This window comes from Carcharhinus amblyrhynchos, chromosome 28 (assembly GCF_965287045.1).
Source record: "Carcharhinus amblyrhynchos chromosome 28, sCarAmb.v2.hapA, whole genome shotgun sequence".
NCBI lineage: Eukaryota > Metazoa > Chordata > Chondrichthyes > Carcharhiniformes > Carcharhinidae > Carcharhinus > Carcharhinus amblyrhynchos.
The window spans coordinates 35,257,000-35,273,220 of record NC_137351.1 but is presented as its reverse complement, the minus strand read 5'-3'; the positions used below and the strand labels follow the sequence as shown (position 1 = coordinate 35,273,220).

At 45.8% G+C, this 16,221-nt stretch overlaps 1 protein-coding gene across 2 annotated transcripts in view; it reads right to left on the bottom strand.

The window, feature by feature from the left end:
- The window catches only part of lrrk1 (leucine-rich repeat kinase 1), a 155,498-nt gene that overhangs the window by 73,492 nt on the left and 65,785 nt on the right, over positions 1–16,221 (bottom strand). For both annotated transcript variants that reach the window (XM_080214094.1, XM_080214095.1), the window contains 6 exons: positions 14,134–14,261; positions 13,246–13,409; positions 9,431–9,568; positions 5,398–5,510; positions 1,407–1,477; positions 89–218 (listed from right to left, as the gene is read on the bottom strand). In XM_080214094.1, the coding sequence (XP_080070220.1) occupies positions 89–218; positions 1,407–1,477; positions 5,398–5,510; positions 9,431–9,568; positions 13,246–13,409; positions 14,134–14,261 (744 nt within the window). The remainder of the gene's footprint in view (positions 1–88; positions 219–1,406; positions 1,478–5,397; positions 5,511–9,430; positions 9,569–13,245; positions 13,410–14,133; positions 14,262–16,221) is intronic.

Here is a 16,221-nt window from a genome sequence, read left to right as displayed (position 1 = left end):
TTAATTGAATGTAGCACGCTGCCATCACCATAGGAGTCCAAGGTAATGCCATACTCCAGAGTTTAATATAAACAAGGAACTGACTTACTTTGAAAGGTAGAGCTCAGAGAGTGTTCGTAGCCAGCACACCGACTGAGGGACCGAATCAAGAAAATTATTGTCCAGATGCAGAACTTCCAAGCACTCACCAAGGAACTGCGGGAATTCAACTGGGGAAGCTGAAAATATAAGAAAGATTCCATGTTTCTCTGTTTAATAACACTCTGTTGTTACCATTCATTCAGAGACTGTGTTACCTTCATCAACATCCTGGGGGTTACCATTGACCAGAAATCGAACTGGGACTAGCCAGATAAATACTGTGGCCACAAGACCAGTTCTGCGGCAAACAACTCATCTCCTGTCTCCCTAAAGCCTGTTCACCATGTACAAGGCACCAGCAGTGTGGTGGAATACTCCCCACTTGTCTGGATGGGTGAAAACTCCAACAGCACTCAAGAAGCTTGGCACCATCCAGGACAAAGCAACCCCGCTTGATTGGCACCACATTGACCATCTTCAACTCTCTCCACCATCGACACAGTGGCAGCAGCGTGAATGATGTACACAGTTAGAACCCCCAAGATGTAGATGATAATATTCTCTGCAAAAAACGCTTCTTCTAATATCTCCTGATCTATTCTAAGTCCTTATCTTAAGGTCATGGTTTGTGCCTAATCCCTGTTGGTGATTATGTTTATCTATTTTCCTTCCAACATCAATCTGAGCAGCCCCGTCAAAACTCCCACTATCCACTCACATTTGCTTCTACTCGTAACCCAGAGCACACATCATCATTCAGATCAATCTGGGTCACACCTTCTACCAGGTTGCTATATCCCTCTTAAAGTGGGAGTCTAAAGCTGCTTTCTATCTCACAGCAGCAACTCACCAAGGCTCCTTCGGCAGCACCTTCCGAACCTGTGGTCTCGATTGTCCAGAGGGACAAGGGTAGCAGATACATGGGAACATCACCTCCTGCAAGTTCATCTCCAAGTCACTCGCTATCCTGACTTGGAAATTTATCACCGTTCCTTCACTGTCGCTGGGTCAAAATCCTGTAACTCCCTCCCTAACAGCACTGTGGGTGCACCTACATCACATGGACTGCAGCAGGTCAGCTCAAGGGGCAATCAGGAATGACAAATAAATGCTAATCTAGTCAGCAACAGCCATAACACAAGCACACGTTTTATAAAAAATAATATGATGCTTGACCACAAATGATTCAATTTTTGTAAATACTGGAAAAGTCAGAATTCAAAATGGGTAAATTGGACTGCATTAAATTGAAGTGGGGTCCACGTTCAGTGAGGGCTGAAGGGCCATCTTTTGCAGTCCTGTCTGGTTATCGACAGATTCTTTACCTGTGTCAGAACTCTTCTTTTGGCGAGTTGTAAAAAAACTGACTTTTCGCGTTCTGCTGCTTTCTTCACTTCTGTAAATGGGAGGAAAACACAGTCATTAACTCCAGGAAAGGTAGTGAGCTCTCACTCAACAACCTGCAGCCCTGGCACACACATCACTGCACGCCCCATCCTCCACCCGCGCCCCCCCCCCCCCCCCCCGCCCAGCTCATGTTTCCCTGCCCTCTCAGGCCAATCCACCCTTCCTGCTGTACTAGCCCAGGCCTGGCAGCCCTCTGCGGCAATACCCGAGCTGCCCCCTCCACATTTACTCAGTAGCCAGTCCAATGATGATCTCCAGTGGAGACTGGACACAGTCCCCATTGACTCTGCTGCCAAAATGCATCACCATGCACACTTTTGAATTAGATTCCACCTGTCTGCCCCCTCACTGGACCACAGTGACCGGGGGCTGTTAAACAGCCGCAAGCTAGCTGGCAGGACAGTGGGGAGGGGCTTTATCATTAACACCAGTGGGGCAGGAACTGCACCCATACCTTCAGAAAGTTACGTCAGGGTCTTCGAGAGGGTACAGTGGTTCATCAGAATGGGCCAGAGAGGGATTTCAGTTCCATGAGTTGGAGAGGTTGGGGGTTGTTCTCCTAGGAGCAAAGGAGATTGAGGAGAGACCTGATTGAGGTGGGCAAGACTGGGACAGGTTTAGATAAGGTAAATAAGAAAAAGCTGTTCCCATTGGCTGATCGTACAAGCAGAAGGAAGTGTGGAATACAAGAAAGGTAGAAAGAAACCTAAGAAAGGAGTTGGCCAGCAGGATTAAGGGAAATCCCAAGGCTTTTTATACATATATAAAAGAGCAAGAGGGTAGCCAGGGAGAGGACTGGCCCTGTCAAGGACAAGGGAGGGAATCTACACATGGAGCCAGAGGAAATGGGAGAGGTATTAAATGAGTATTTTGCATCAGTATTCACCAAAGGGAAGGACTTGGGGGATGATGAGTCTGGGGAAGGATGTGTAGATAGTTTGAGCCATGTTGAGATCAAAAAGGAGGTGGTATTGGGGCTCTTGAGAAACATTAAGGTAGACAAATCCCCAGGTCCAGATGGGATATACCCCAGAATACTGAGAGACATAGGAGGAAATTGCTGGAGCCTTTGTATCCTCACTGGCTAAAGGGGAGGTCATGATGTGGAGGTGCTGGCATTGGACTGGGGTAAACACAGTAAGACGTCTCACAACACCAGGTTAAAGTCCAACAGGTTTATTTGATGGTAATCTCTGATCAGAAACTTCCACACATCGTTTCCGAAAGCTTGTGGGATTACCATCAAGTAACCTGGTTGGACTTTAACCTGGTGTTGTGAGACTTCTTACAGGGGAGGTCCCAGGGGATTGGAGAATAGCCAATGTTGTTCCTTTGTTTAAGGAGGACAGCAAGAATAATCCAGGTAATTACAGGCTGGTGAGCCTTACATCAGTAGCAGGGAAATTATTGGAGAAGATTTTTCGAGACAGGATTTATTCCCACTTGGGAATAAGTGGACGTATTAGTGAGAGGCAACATGGTTTTGTGAAGGGAAGGCTGTGTCTCACGAACTTGATTGACTTTTTTGAGGAAGTGATGAAGATAATTGATAAGGGTAGGGCAGTGGATGTTGTCTACATGGACTTCAGTAAGGCCTTTAACAAGGTCCCTCATTGCAGACTGGTGCAGAAGATGAAGCCGCTTGGGATCAGAGGTGAGCTGGCAAAGTGGATATAAAACTGGCTCAGTCAAAGGGTGTGTTTCTGAATGGAGGGCTGTGACAAGTGGTGTTCCTCAGGGATCAGTGATGGAACCTTTGCTGTTTGTAAATATATATAAATGATTTGCAGGAAAATGTAACTGTTTTGATTAGTAAGTTTGCGGATGACACAAAGGTTGGTGGATTTGCGGACAGCAATGAGGACCATCAGAGGATACAGCAGGATATAGATCAGTTGGAGACTTGGGCGGAGAGATGGCAGATGGAGTTTAATCCGAACAAATGTGAGGTAATGTATTTTGGAAGGTCTAATACAGATAGGAAATATACAGTAAATGGCAGAACTCTTCAGAGTATTGATAGGTAAAGGGATCTGGGTGTACAGGTACAGAGGTCACTGCAAGTGGCAATGAAGGTGGATAAGATAGTCAAGAAGGCATACGGCATGCTTGCCTTCTGGGGTATTGAGTTTAAAAATCGGCAAGTCATGTTGCAGCTTTATAGAATCTTAGTGAGGTCACACTTGCAGTATAGTGTTCAATTCTAGTCATCACACTACCAGAAGGATGTGGAGGCTTTGGAGAGGGTACAGAAAAGATTTACCAGGATGTGGCCTGGTATGGAGGGCATTAGCAATGGGGAGAGGTTGGAGAAACTTGGTTTGTTCTCCCTGGAGCGACGGAAGTTGAGGGGAGACCTGATAGAAGTCTACAAGATTATGAGAGGCATGGACAGAGTGGACAGTCAGAAGCTTTTTCCCAGGGTGGAAGAGTCAATTACTAGGGGACACAGGTTTAAGGTGCAAGGGGGGAAAAGATGTACGAGGCAGATTTTTTTGCACAGAAAGTAATGGGTGCCTGGAACTCATTGCCGGGGGAGGTAGTGGAAGCAGATACGGCAGTGACTTTTAAGGAGCATCTTGACAAATACATGAATAGGATGGGAATAGAGGGATATGGTCCCCAGAAGGGTAGGGGGTTTTAGTTAAGTCAGGCAGCATGGTCGGTGCAGGCTTGGAGGGCCGAAGGGCCTGTTCCTGTGCTGTAATTTTCTTTGTTCACTACAGGACACCAGATTTAAAGTTCTGGTCACAGATAAAAATAAGTTTATTTCTTAGTGTCACAAGTAGGCTTACATTAACACTGCAATGAAGTTATTGTGAAAATACCCTAGTTGCCACACTCCTGTTTGGGTTACACTGAGGGAGAATTTAGCACCTAACCAGCACGCCTTTTGGACTTTGGGAAGAAACCAAAACATCTGGAAGAAACCCATGTAGATACGGGGACAACGTACAGACTCCGCACAGACAGTGATCCAAGCTGGGAATCCACCCGGGTGCCTGACGTTGTGAGGCAGCAGTGCTAACCACTGTGCCATGTGAGGAAGATTTTTGAAGTACCGAGTGATGCTGACCTGGAACTCTCTGCCCTTGTGGAGAGGTGGAAGTGGAGACAATCGGGGAAATTGGATAGACGCTCGAGGGAAATGAACTTTCAGAGCTACTGGGATAGAGCCAAGGAATGGGCCTGATTGGATTGCTGTATAGGGAGTCAGCATGAACCCAATGGACCGAATGGCCTGCTATGCCATCATACTTTTATGTCACCCTCACACACTCATCATTCTGGTTTGACAATATTGCTACTAATTGTGAGGGAAAGGTACAGTCAGCAGGGGCTGCTGGTGGGTTCAAGGTGGTCTGACCAGCACCCCCCCCCCCCCCCCCCCCCCACCACCCACACTGCCTGTGTCACTGGAGAAACTGCGCTGAGTAGACAAAGCTGAACAACAACTGGGTGGGTCAGGGTGAGGCTTGGGGCACGTGGGGTAACTAGTGAATTATTTTTCTACATTTTCTCTGGAGTGAGGGGCAAAGGGGGACTTGTTCCAGCAGCAGATGTTCTCGGGCATTCAGCCCAGTTCTCACTCTGAGTCCTACAACCAAAATCCAAACTGAGGAATCCCGTTCTTCCCAATGCTGCCTCCAGCCAACCACTGGGCAGGGGGGGTTGCAGGTCCACGTCACATTCAGGTCATGCACACTGGCATCTCTCACGGTGCCAGCTCTGCTTCAAGTATTGAGGTAACCTCATTCCTCGGGATCTGACGTGGATTTACAGAGTTTGCAGTGGGTTATCCTTCCACTCCCTCCCTGGCCAGTATTTAACGTGACGTTGAACTTAGCAACATGAACATAACAGGAAAAAGCCTTTTTAAACTTTAAATGCTCCTTCGACTGTACTTACTTTCCAAGCTGATTTCGAGAGAGATCAAGCGACTTGAGGTTTGAGCACTGCCATCTGTCGACTGAGGGGAGCGATTGTAACTGATTGCCAGCAAGTTTCAGAGAGTTCAGGGCCTGAGATCAGTTAAAAGATGATTTGTGTCATTGTGGCTCCAGATGGCAGCACAGGATAACACAGGAACATTCACCAAACACCAACATTGCATACAATATCACAGCGAGATACACAGGGAACAGGAGCTAAGGATTGCGAGCAGAACGGGGGATTGGGGGTCATTGGTCCGGGGGGGCGTGGGGTTGGGATGTTGCCAGAGTGTTAGATTAAAGGAATCGAGCTTTCAGCTCAGACACCATCAGTGACGTGGTCTGACAGAAATGGCAAAATGGAAAATATATTACCGAGAAATATCAGAGAAAGGGCTACAGATAGAAATAAATATATGAAGTGTTCTAGCTCCAGACATTCCTTGGGAATCCTCCCAACTGGCTGTTGTTACTTTGCAGAAAGATTACGCAGAGTCACGAGGCCATTTGTTCTGCCACTCAAAGTTGATCTGTACTTGACCCTATTTGCTCACACTCATTCCCAATACCTCGATATCCTCACCTAATAAAAACTTATCAAACTCCTGAAATGCTTCCTGACTTCCGTCCTAGCTAACCTCTATCTAATCGCAATTTTATGTAACTAGTCCTCAGAATAAACCCCTTTCGGTCGTGTGATCTTTCTGAAGCATTGACATTGCTGCCTCTCCAAGTCTCAGTTTCTCTGAATCCAGTTTGCTGCCTTGGATCGAATGCAGTTCTCCCAAGGCCTTGTACTCCCTCACATTGGAACTTGCTGCTTCTAGCTGTGCCTCTCATTGCATGGCTGTTTGCAAATATTTATGATGTGGGGATGCCGGCGTTAGACTGGGGTAAACACAACACCAGGTCAAAGTCCAACAGGTTTATTTGGTAGCAAACGCTACTAACTTTTGGAGTGCTGCCCCTTTATCAGGTGAGTGGGAGTTCTGTTCACAAACAGGGCATATAAAGACACAAACTCAATTTACAAAATAATGATTGGAATGTGAGTCTTTACAGGTAATCAAGTCTTAAAGGTGCAGACGTGAGTGGAGAGAGCATTAAGCACAGGTTAAGGAGATGTATATTGTCTCCAGGACAGTTAGTGAGGCTTTGCAAGCCCAGGCAAGTCATGGGATTACAGATAGTGTGACATGAACCCAAGATCCTGGTTGAGGCCGTCCTCATGTGTGCTGAACTTGACTATCAGTTATAAAATGGCTTCCTTGACGTGTTTTGGGTGGAAGCTGGAGAAGTGAAGCATCGTGAGGTTATCCCTGGGCTTGCGGTACAGTGAGGTGCTGAGGTGACCGTCCTTAATGGAGATGCGTGTGTCCAAGAATGCAACCGATTCCGGAGAGTAGTCTGTGGTGAGTCTGATGGTGGGATGGAACTTGTTGATGTCATCATATAGTTGTTTCAGTGATTGTTCACCATGAGTCCAAAGGAAGAAAACGTATCCAGTGTATAGCATCGGTTGAAGGTCCTGTACGGTGAAGAAGTCTTGTTCGAACCTGTGCATGAAGATGTCGGCATATTGAGGTGTGAGTTTGGTCCCCATGGCTGTTCTGTGTGTTTGGATGAAGAACAGGTTGTTGAAGGTGAAGACATTGTGGTCCAGGATGAAGTGGATGAGTTTTAAAATTGCATCTGGAAACTGGCAGTTGTCGACATTGAGTACTGAGGCAGTTGCAGCAATGCCATCGTTGTGGGGGATGTTGGTGTAGAGCACTGAGACATCCATTGTGACGAGGAGTGTCCCTGGTTCAACTGCTCCGTGTGTGCTGAGTTTCCATAGGAAGTCTGTAGTGTCACGACAAAAGCTGGGGGTTCTTTGTACAATGGGTTCCAGGATGCCCTTGATGTAGCCGGAGAGGTTCTCGCACAGAGTCCCATTGCCCGATATGATGGGACGGCTGGGTATGTTTGCCTCGTGTATCTTTGGGAGGCAGTAGAGATCTTCAATGCTAGGAGTATGTGGGACGGGACACGGAGGGTGTTCTGAAGGTTCAGGTCAAAGGTCTTGATCAGATTGTTGAGTTGACGGGTGTTTTCTTTGGTCAGATCTGCGGGTAACTGTCTGTAGTGTTCCTCATTATTCAGTTGTTGGTACACTTCTTTGCAGTAATCCGTTCTGTTCAGTGTGACGATGGCCCCTCCTTTGCTGGTTTGATGACAGTGTTGCGGTTGGTCTTGAGAGCGTGGATGGCGTTGCGTTGTGCTTGGGTGATGTTCGGGGCTGTCTTGTGAGTGCGGCTGATGAATCTGGTGTTAATGCATCTCCTGATGGCTTGGGCATACAAGTCCAGTCGAGGGCAGCGGCTTTCCGGAGGAGACAATTGGACTCTTTCCTCTTTGGTTGCTGCACTGCAGATCTCTCTGTCAGCTGTTCCAGTTCATCGGCTGTCTCATTGTGTTCGTTGCTGGCCTCTTGGGGTTTGTGGAAGAACTCCCGCAGCCTCATTCGTCTGATGAATTCCTCTGTGTCCGCTGCGAGACTGATGGGGTCTATTTTGGTGGTGGGGCAGAAATTGAGCCCTCAGCTGAGAACTTCGATTTCATCTGGTTGAAGTGTGTAGTCCGACAAGTTGACAATAGACTCCCTGTGGTCATGCTGTTCTCTACTGTGGTACCGGGGGAGGCTTGGTTGCTGCTGGTGGTGATGCCGAGTTTCTCAAGTTTCCTGTTCTTGGTGAGCATGTAGATGGTGTAGTTCCTTTGTCTTATCGGCTGGGCAGAGTTTTGCAGCTGGTCTGCGTCCTAAGTGCAAGTTGAGAATATGGACTCTATCTTGGTTTCCAGGATGCGGCGTTTGCTGTCGAGCTGGTGTATGAGGTGGTTGAGGAGTGTGAGAGAGGTGCGACGGCAAAGTCCCTCAGTGTGGTCTGTGTTCGAACAAGACTTCTTCATTGCACAGGACCTTCAACTGATGCTATACACTAGATACATCGATGACATTTTCTTCCTTTGGACTCATGGTGAACAATCACTGAAACAACTATATGACAACATCAACAAGTTCCATCCCACCATCAGACTCACCATGGACTACTGTCCAGAATCGGTTGCATTCTTGAGCACACACATCTCTATCAAGGACAGTCACCTCAGCACACAACCCTGCCATAGCAACATCTGCAAGATGTGCTGGATCATCAACACAGATGGCATCATCTCACGTGAGAATACCAGCCACCAGGTACACGGTACATACTCTTACAACTCAGCCAACATTGTCTACCTGATACGCTGCAGGAAAGGATGTCCCGAAGCATGGTACACTGGGGAGACCATGCAGACGCTACGACAACGGATGAATGAACATCACTCGACAATCACCAGGCAAGACTGTTCCCTTCCTGTTGGCGAACACTTCAGCAGTCACGGGCATTCGGCCTCTGATTTTTGGGTGAGTGTTCTTCAAGGCGGCCTTCACGACACACGACAGCCAAGTTCTGCACACGAGGACGGCCTCAACCAGGATCTTGGGTTCATGTCGCACTGTCTGTAACCCCGACTCGCCTGGACTTGCAAAATCTCATTTAACTGTCCTGCCTGGAGACAATTCACATCTCTTTAACCTGTGCTTAACCCTCTCTCCACTCACACTGTCTGTACTTTAAGATTGATTATCTGTAAGACTTGCATTCCAATCATTATTTTGTAAATTGAGTTTGTGTCTTTATATACCCTGTTTGTGAACAGAACTCCCACTCACCTGACGAAGGAACAGCGCTCCGAAAGCTAGAGGCTTTTGCAAAAAATAAACCTGTTGGACTTTAACCTGGTGTTGTGAGACTTCTTACTGTGCAAATATTTATACAGAATTCTCTACTCCTTTATCCAGGTCAATATAGTCATCGGATGGACATGTCAAAGCTGTGGAGAAATCCACTGGAAATTTCCGTGTGAAATAGCCACCAGTCTAATGTACAAAAAAACAAATCCCAAAAGTTGCCCACAGATACCTTCAGCTCAAAGATGTTTGCTGGTACTTCCTTCAGTAAATTGTCAGAAAAATTTGCTTCTTTAAGATAATTCTTCCAGAAGACACAGAGTGTGTTCGGCAGGAATTCCAGCAAATTTCCCGAAACGTTACAAACTTTCTATAATTGAAGGAAAAAGAATTGAATTTGAATCATTTCATCCATTAGCTTTAATCATTTCCCCCTATCTGCTGGGAGGTAGAGACAAAATGTGACCATTGTCTAATACAGTCAGCCAGCAGCCAAACAATGAAGACAGTCGAATCACCGCGGATATGACCGGCTGAATAATGTTTAAATATTGATGAAATTATCATACTCCAAAAACCTTCCGTAGAGTGAACTGCCCACTGAGTTCTGACCTGCTGATGTCCCTATCTCCGTGACAAGAACAGCTGAAGATGGCAGATATCAACACAAGCCACAGCTGCCTTCACAGGGCTGGAATGGAAAGGATTTTGGGAAAGCTCAGCTCATTAAGAGGGTAGAAAGCAGAAGCTGGTAAATGATGTGCCTTCTCAGTGTCCTCTGCAGAAAGTGCTCACCAGAGTGAGGTTCAGGCAATGTTTATCAGAGAACAGATCACCGAGGTGCTCAGAGCAGGGATATTTAATATATTAAGTGTTGCTAGAGAAACACTTTCTATTTAAAGGCAAATTATTCTGGTTTTGACAAAAACATGACAAGTGTTGGTAACAATTCATTTAAAAACCTGTAAATGAAAATGATCCTGTCCATTACACATTGCACTGTCTTGTTAAACGTTCACCAACCACTTAATGAGAAGAGCACCTTATATTGAGGACACAGTTACACTAGAATAGGATCGAATAGAATCCCTGCAGTGCTGAAGGAGGCCATTCGGCCTATCAAGTCTGTACCAACTCCCCAACTGAGCATTTTCCTCAATCCCCACCCAATCCCACATGGGGCTGGGACTGTGTTATCCAAATAATGGGTAATGGGTCTGAGAGACCCATCCGATGTGTATCAAGGCAGACACGGAAAGAGGATATTCCCAGGTAGAAAAGGCAGATCTAACTGTTACCTTAACCATCAAGAAGCGTCATCAATACATAAATGGGAGATATTTCACTGACACCACAAACCCTAAACTGCCTCTCAGACTTTACAAGGAGGACAAGGAGGTTCCACCTTCTGCAAGAATACAGGATTGGGCACTGTTCCTGTTGGCTTACAAATGTACCTCCAAACATCGGCCAGGGGCTCACCTAAGTCATCTCCTGTTACCCAAAACAACACCGCTCCCTCTAGTCTCACAAGAGATCGTAATGGCTTTAAACTTTCTGGACTCTTTACCGGTAACAATGCATTTAAGTCTTAGACGAATACCTGTTATCAAAGATTAAACATATGATCCTGCATGGATGGTAGGACGAGAGGAAACAAAGTCTTATCAGCTCAGGAAACACCAGCTCAGTTATGAGGATGGTGCCAAGCTTTGGGGAGTGAGAGTGGAAGACAGCTATTGCTTGAAGAATTGCACAGTGCCCATCTGGGTGTGTCGAAGATGAGAATGCCAATCGGAAGCTATTATCTGGTGGCCTCACGTCAATGCTGATATAGGAAGGGTTATCAAACACTGTGACCAGTACCAGTTCCAGCAAAAGCTACCAGCTATAGTACCACCCCCCACCCCCGCTGCACATGGGAATGGCCAGGTCAACACTGGGTAAGAGTTTACATGCATTTCACTGGTCCAATAATGGGCTTAATATTCCTTTTGTCAGTGGACATCATTTAAAATGGATGGAGATGTTTGAAATGAGGTCCACAACTTCACTTGCCACACTTGAAAAGCTGCGTTAATTGTTTGCAGCCCACGGTGTACCAAAAGTAGCTGCCTCAGACAGTGGGGCAGCGCTCACAAGGCCAAATTCCAGAAGCTCAAGACCTACAACGGAATAAAACATATCCATTCAACAACTTATCACCCCTCATCAAAGGGCAAATGAAGAAGCAAACACCTGCTTCATTAGAAATGAACGTGGCTTGTCTTCAGTTAGCTTACAGAACCACCCCACACATCAATACTGGAAATAGATCCAGCCGAGCGGCGAATGGGCCGATGCTCAAGGACCAGGTTGACCCTAGCTCCTAATTTGGTGAGGAGGGTGGAGACAAGGTAGAGCTGTCAGAAAGGAAACCATGCTTCATCAAAAATAGAAAGAGCATTTGAGATAGATGATCCAGTTTTTGTGAAGAATTTTGGAAGTGGATTAAATTGGCTCTCAGTAGTTGTGGTGGTCTATTATCTAATGAAGTGGCATAGTGGTGGCACCAGAGACCCGAGTTCAATTCCAGCCTTCTGTGGAGTTTGCACATTCTCCCAGTGTCTACATGGGTTTTCTTTGGGTGTTCCTGTTTCCCTCCCACACCCCAAAGACGTGCGGGTTAAGTGGGTTGGTCAGGCTAAATTACCCCTCAGTGTGGGCCAGGGGGGTCAGCAGAATAAACACATGGGGTTACAGAGATAAGGCCTGGGTGGGAATGCTCTGTTGGAGGGTTAGTGCACACTCAATGGGCCGAATGGTCTCCTCCTGCACTGTGGGGATTCTATGAGTTTCAATGAGGTGAAAGTGCAGGACAAGTTGGTGAAGAAATACATTGATCTTTTAAGGAGGTGGGAGCTGTCCCAAGACACAGTGGGAGGTCAAAGTGCTGCTCCCAGTGAAATTAAAGGAATATTGGGAAGTGAGGCACGGATTCTGGAAGGGAGTTTTAGTGAAGCAAGTGAACCAAAACTACTTCACCATGTTGAGCTCTGTCTCTCCCAGAGAAAAAGAAAGTCCCCTGACAGACTGAGTTTCTGATAAACTGTAAAAATGTTCACTTTTGCTATTGTTTTGAAAACTGTGTACACTTTTGTACAATCAGGGACTTAAAAAGGAGGGATGTAGTGACTGGCTCCAATAAGGGGTGTATATTTGGGAGGGTTATGTGACCCGATAGCTCAGTGAGGAACGAGCGTGAGGATCTCGGTGCAGTGTGTGGGTCTTTGCAGACAGTGTGGGTCCTGGAGCTGGGAGTGTTAACATTGTGAAGGTACTCTGTATATTTATCTACTTGTAAATAACCCATTATAGTTCATTATAATAACAGGTGGTTGTGAATCTTTGCAATTACCCACACCGATGTTTACCTGTGAGGATTTGCCGAGCTGGAAAAAGACATGTTTCAAAAGGCTGGCAAAGAAAATTAATCTAATCACAAACATCTCTTTATCCATACACAATGGGGAACGTCTGATCCCAGAAACATAAGACCCAAGGGAAATATATTACAGAGTCTGGAACAAGGTGAGTTTCTCACTGACCAGTATAACGTTCTAATGCAAATTTCTGATAGACTTCCCCATATTCTACCAAGTTTAGACAAGTTCCTAGGGCAGTGACTGTCACCTAAATAAAAGTTAGAGTGACCTCTGATCTGTCGTGGTAGCTCCATTGTTTACATCTGCCTCACTGGAACATTTGAAATTCTTCCGTCCCAGCCCAATCTCAGATTAGGGATCTATTTCAAATTGGGTAACAGTATATCCTAAGTGTGAAATTTAATGAAAGTTAGTTCCTTATCTTAAAGATTAACCTCTGGTTCCCTTTTTTGTTTAAAACGCTGGGGTCACAGTTCACTTCCTCTATTTCTGGTTTTGGTTCTGACAGCCATTGCTTTCCAGAACAGATAGATTTCAAACCTGGTTCTTATCCAGATTCCTCTCCAACCTTTCATTATTGGTTTAAATAAATTCTTTGTGAATTCTTTAAAACGGTACTTACCAAAGGGCAGGCCCAGGGTTCTGGAAAACACTTGAGTATATTCTGAGACACTTTCAGGCTGCTGAGAGACTTGAAACAGTGCAGGAAAGTTGTGGGCAAAAACTCGAGTTTATTGTTAGAGACGTCAATCTCCTGGAGTTTCCTCAATCCAATCCAGTTTGTTGCTGAAGGGAAAGGAATCAAACATTTAGCTGACCAATCATACAAGAGTCACCAATTTAACTGACCAATCATACAAGAGTCACCAATTTAACTGACCAATCATACAGGAGTCACCAATTTAACTGACCAATCATACAGGAGTCACCAATTTAACTGACCAATCATACAGGAGTCACCAATTTAACTGACCAATCATACAAGAGTCACCAATTTAACTGACCAATCATACAAGAGTCACCAATTTAACTGACCAATCATACAGGAGTCACCAATTTAACTGACCAATCATACAAGAGTCACCCCTTTGACAAGGGCGGGGGAGGCAGTGGTGTAGCGCTATTGAGACTGGATTAGTAATTTAGAGACCCAGGGTAATACTCTTGGGACCTGGGAATGAATCCCACCATAGCAGATGATGCAATTTGAATTCAATAAAAAGTCTGGAATTAAAAGTCTAATGATGGCCATGAAACCATTGTCAATTGTTGGAAAAACCCATTCAGTTCCTAATGTCCTTGCCTGGTCTGGCCTACACTGCTGTGGTTCTGGAGTCAATGTGGTTGACTCTCAATTATCCTCAGGGTTGGGCAGCTAATGTCGCCCCAGCCAGTGATGCCCACGTCCCCTGAATAAATTAAAAAGAAAATCACACACGAGTCGCCCAATGATCACTCAGTGTAAAGGAAAAGAATTTTGGGATATTTTCTCAGATTAAGATTGCTGTACCTTTCTCCTCATCAAATAACTTCTCCAGTAAATTGGTGGAAGCAGCGAGTTTCTCAAGCTTTGGGAGATGCAAGAAGCCAGTAGGCAGGCAGCTCAGCTGGTTCCTCGACACATCAATCTCCAAGATGCTGACAAAATATAACATCATCTTGTTAATTTCATTGCTAACATCAATCATATTGCTATCCCAACCTCAACTCTCAATGCTTAACTGCAAAGAGTGCAAGATCGTAAACCCGTATCTCTGTTGAGTCAAATTTTTGCAAAAATATACTTTATTCTTAAAATATCTGGAAGAATCACAGACTACTACAGTGCAGGAAAGGTCCTTCAGCCCATCGAGTCTGCACCAAGCATGAAATATCCTGTCCTGCCCACCTAATCCCACTTGCCCCATAGCTTTGAATATTACGGTGTGCTAAGTACTCATCCAGATACGCTGGGCCTATCGGACCGTCCCAGACCGTCACCACCCTCTGAGTAAAATAGTTTTTCCTAAACCTCCCACCCCTCCCTTTTAACTTGTGCCCCCTTGTAACTAACCCTCCAACGAAGGGGATCCGCTGCTCCCTACCCTCCCTGTCCACACCCCTCATAATCTTGAGCATCTTAATCAAGTCGCCCCTCAGTCTTCTCTGCTCCAGGGAAAACAACACAAGCCTACCCAACCACTCTCTATAATTTACATGTTCCAACCCAGGCAGCACCCTGGTAAACTTCCTCTGTACCCGCTCCAGTGCATTCACGTCCTTCCTGTAATGTGGCAACCAGAACTGCAAAAAGTACTCCAGCTGTGGCCTGACCAAAGTGCTATACAACTCCATCATGACTTATCTGCTTTTGTAATCTATATCCCAACCAATAAAGGCGAGTGCTCACCACCCTATTAACCTGCCTTCCACCTTCAGAGATCTATCGACAAAAACACACCATTGGTTTTTTTTTGGAACTTCCCTGTGTCAGACCTTTCATAGTATACTTCCTTGACAAATTACTCCTTCCAAAGTGCATCACCTCACTCTTTTCAGGGTTAAATCCCATCAGCCACTAATCCACCCATTTGACCATCTCATCTATATCTTCCTGTAATCCAAGACACACAACCTCACTGTTTCAAAATGGTCATCACTTGCTATAATATTCAGGTTCTCTCCATCCATCATGCTGCATTCTTCAGGTGCTTCAATACTGCCAAATAAATACTACAGACATTTCCAAGTAGTCACTATAAATGGTGAAAGGTTTTCTACAGAGATCAAGTTGCACTCAGAGATGCTTCAATACAATTGTGATGCATGTAATATTCACTGAGTTATAGAGGGGGTTCTGTACAATTCCTCTCCCCTCAGTTCACTGTGGCTGAAATGTCTCAGATAGTGGCCTTCTCCCACGGTGTCTCTGCTGTGGCTGTCCCAAGCTTCAGTGCATCCCTCAGCACGCAGTCCTGGGCGTTGCAACATGCCAGTCTGCAACACTCAGTCGAGAACAACTCTTTGCCCCGGAAGACCAACAAGTTTCAGGCAGACCAAACAGTACTTTCACCGAGTTAAACAGCTGATGTTTGTCTCGGTGTGCGTCCCTGGAAACATCCCATAGATACAAAATCCTGCGTCATGGAGCTGCTTGGGATGAAACTTGACAAAAACCACCTGATCTCTGTTCAGATCTTCTTTGCAAAGGCACATTTCACAAGAAGTGGATAGTACACTGATCTTGAGGGCAACGTGCAGACGGGGTTGAGGCTCTGGGTGTGTAGGAAGGATCTGATGGTGAGGGCCTGTCTCACCACCATCCAAATCAGGTCTTGGTGCTGGTTTGCAAGTTTTGGCGATGAAGCATTCTGCCAAATGACCTTGGCAGTTTGCTCAGAGAACTGAGGGATCTAGGTGTATGTGTATATAGATCCCTGAAAGTTGGGAGTCAAGTAGATAAGGTTGTTAAGAAGGCATACGGTGTCTTGGCGTTTATTGGTAGGGGGATTGAATTTAGGAGTCGCAGCGTTATGTTGCAACTGTACACAACTCTGGTGCGGCCGCACTTGGAGTACTGTGTGCAGTTCTGGTCCCCACATTACAGGAAGGATGTGGA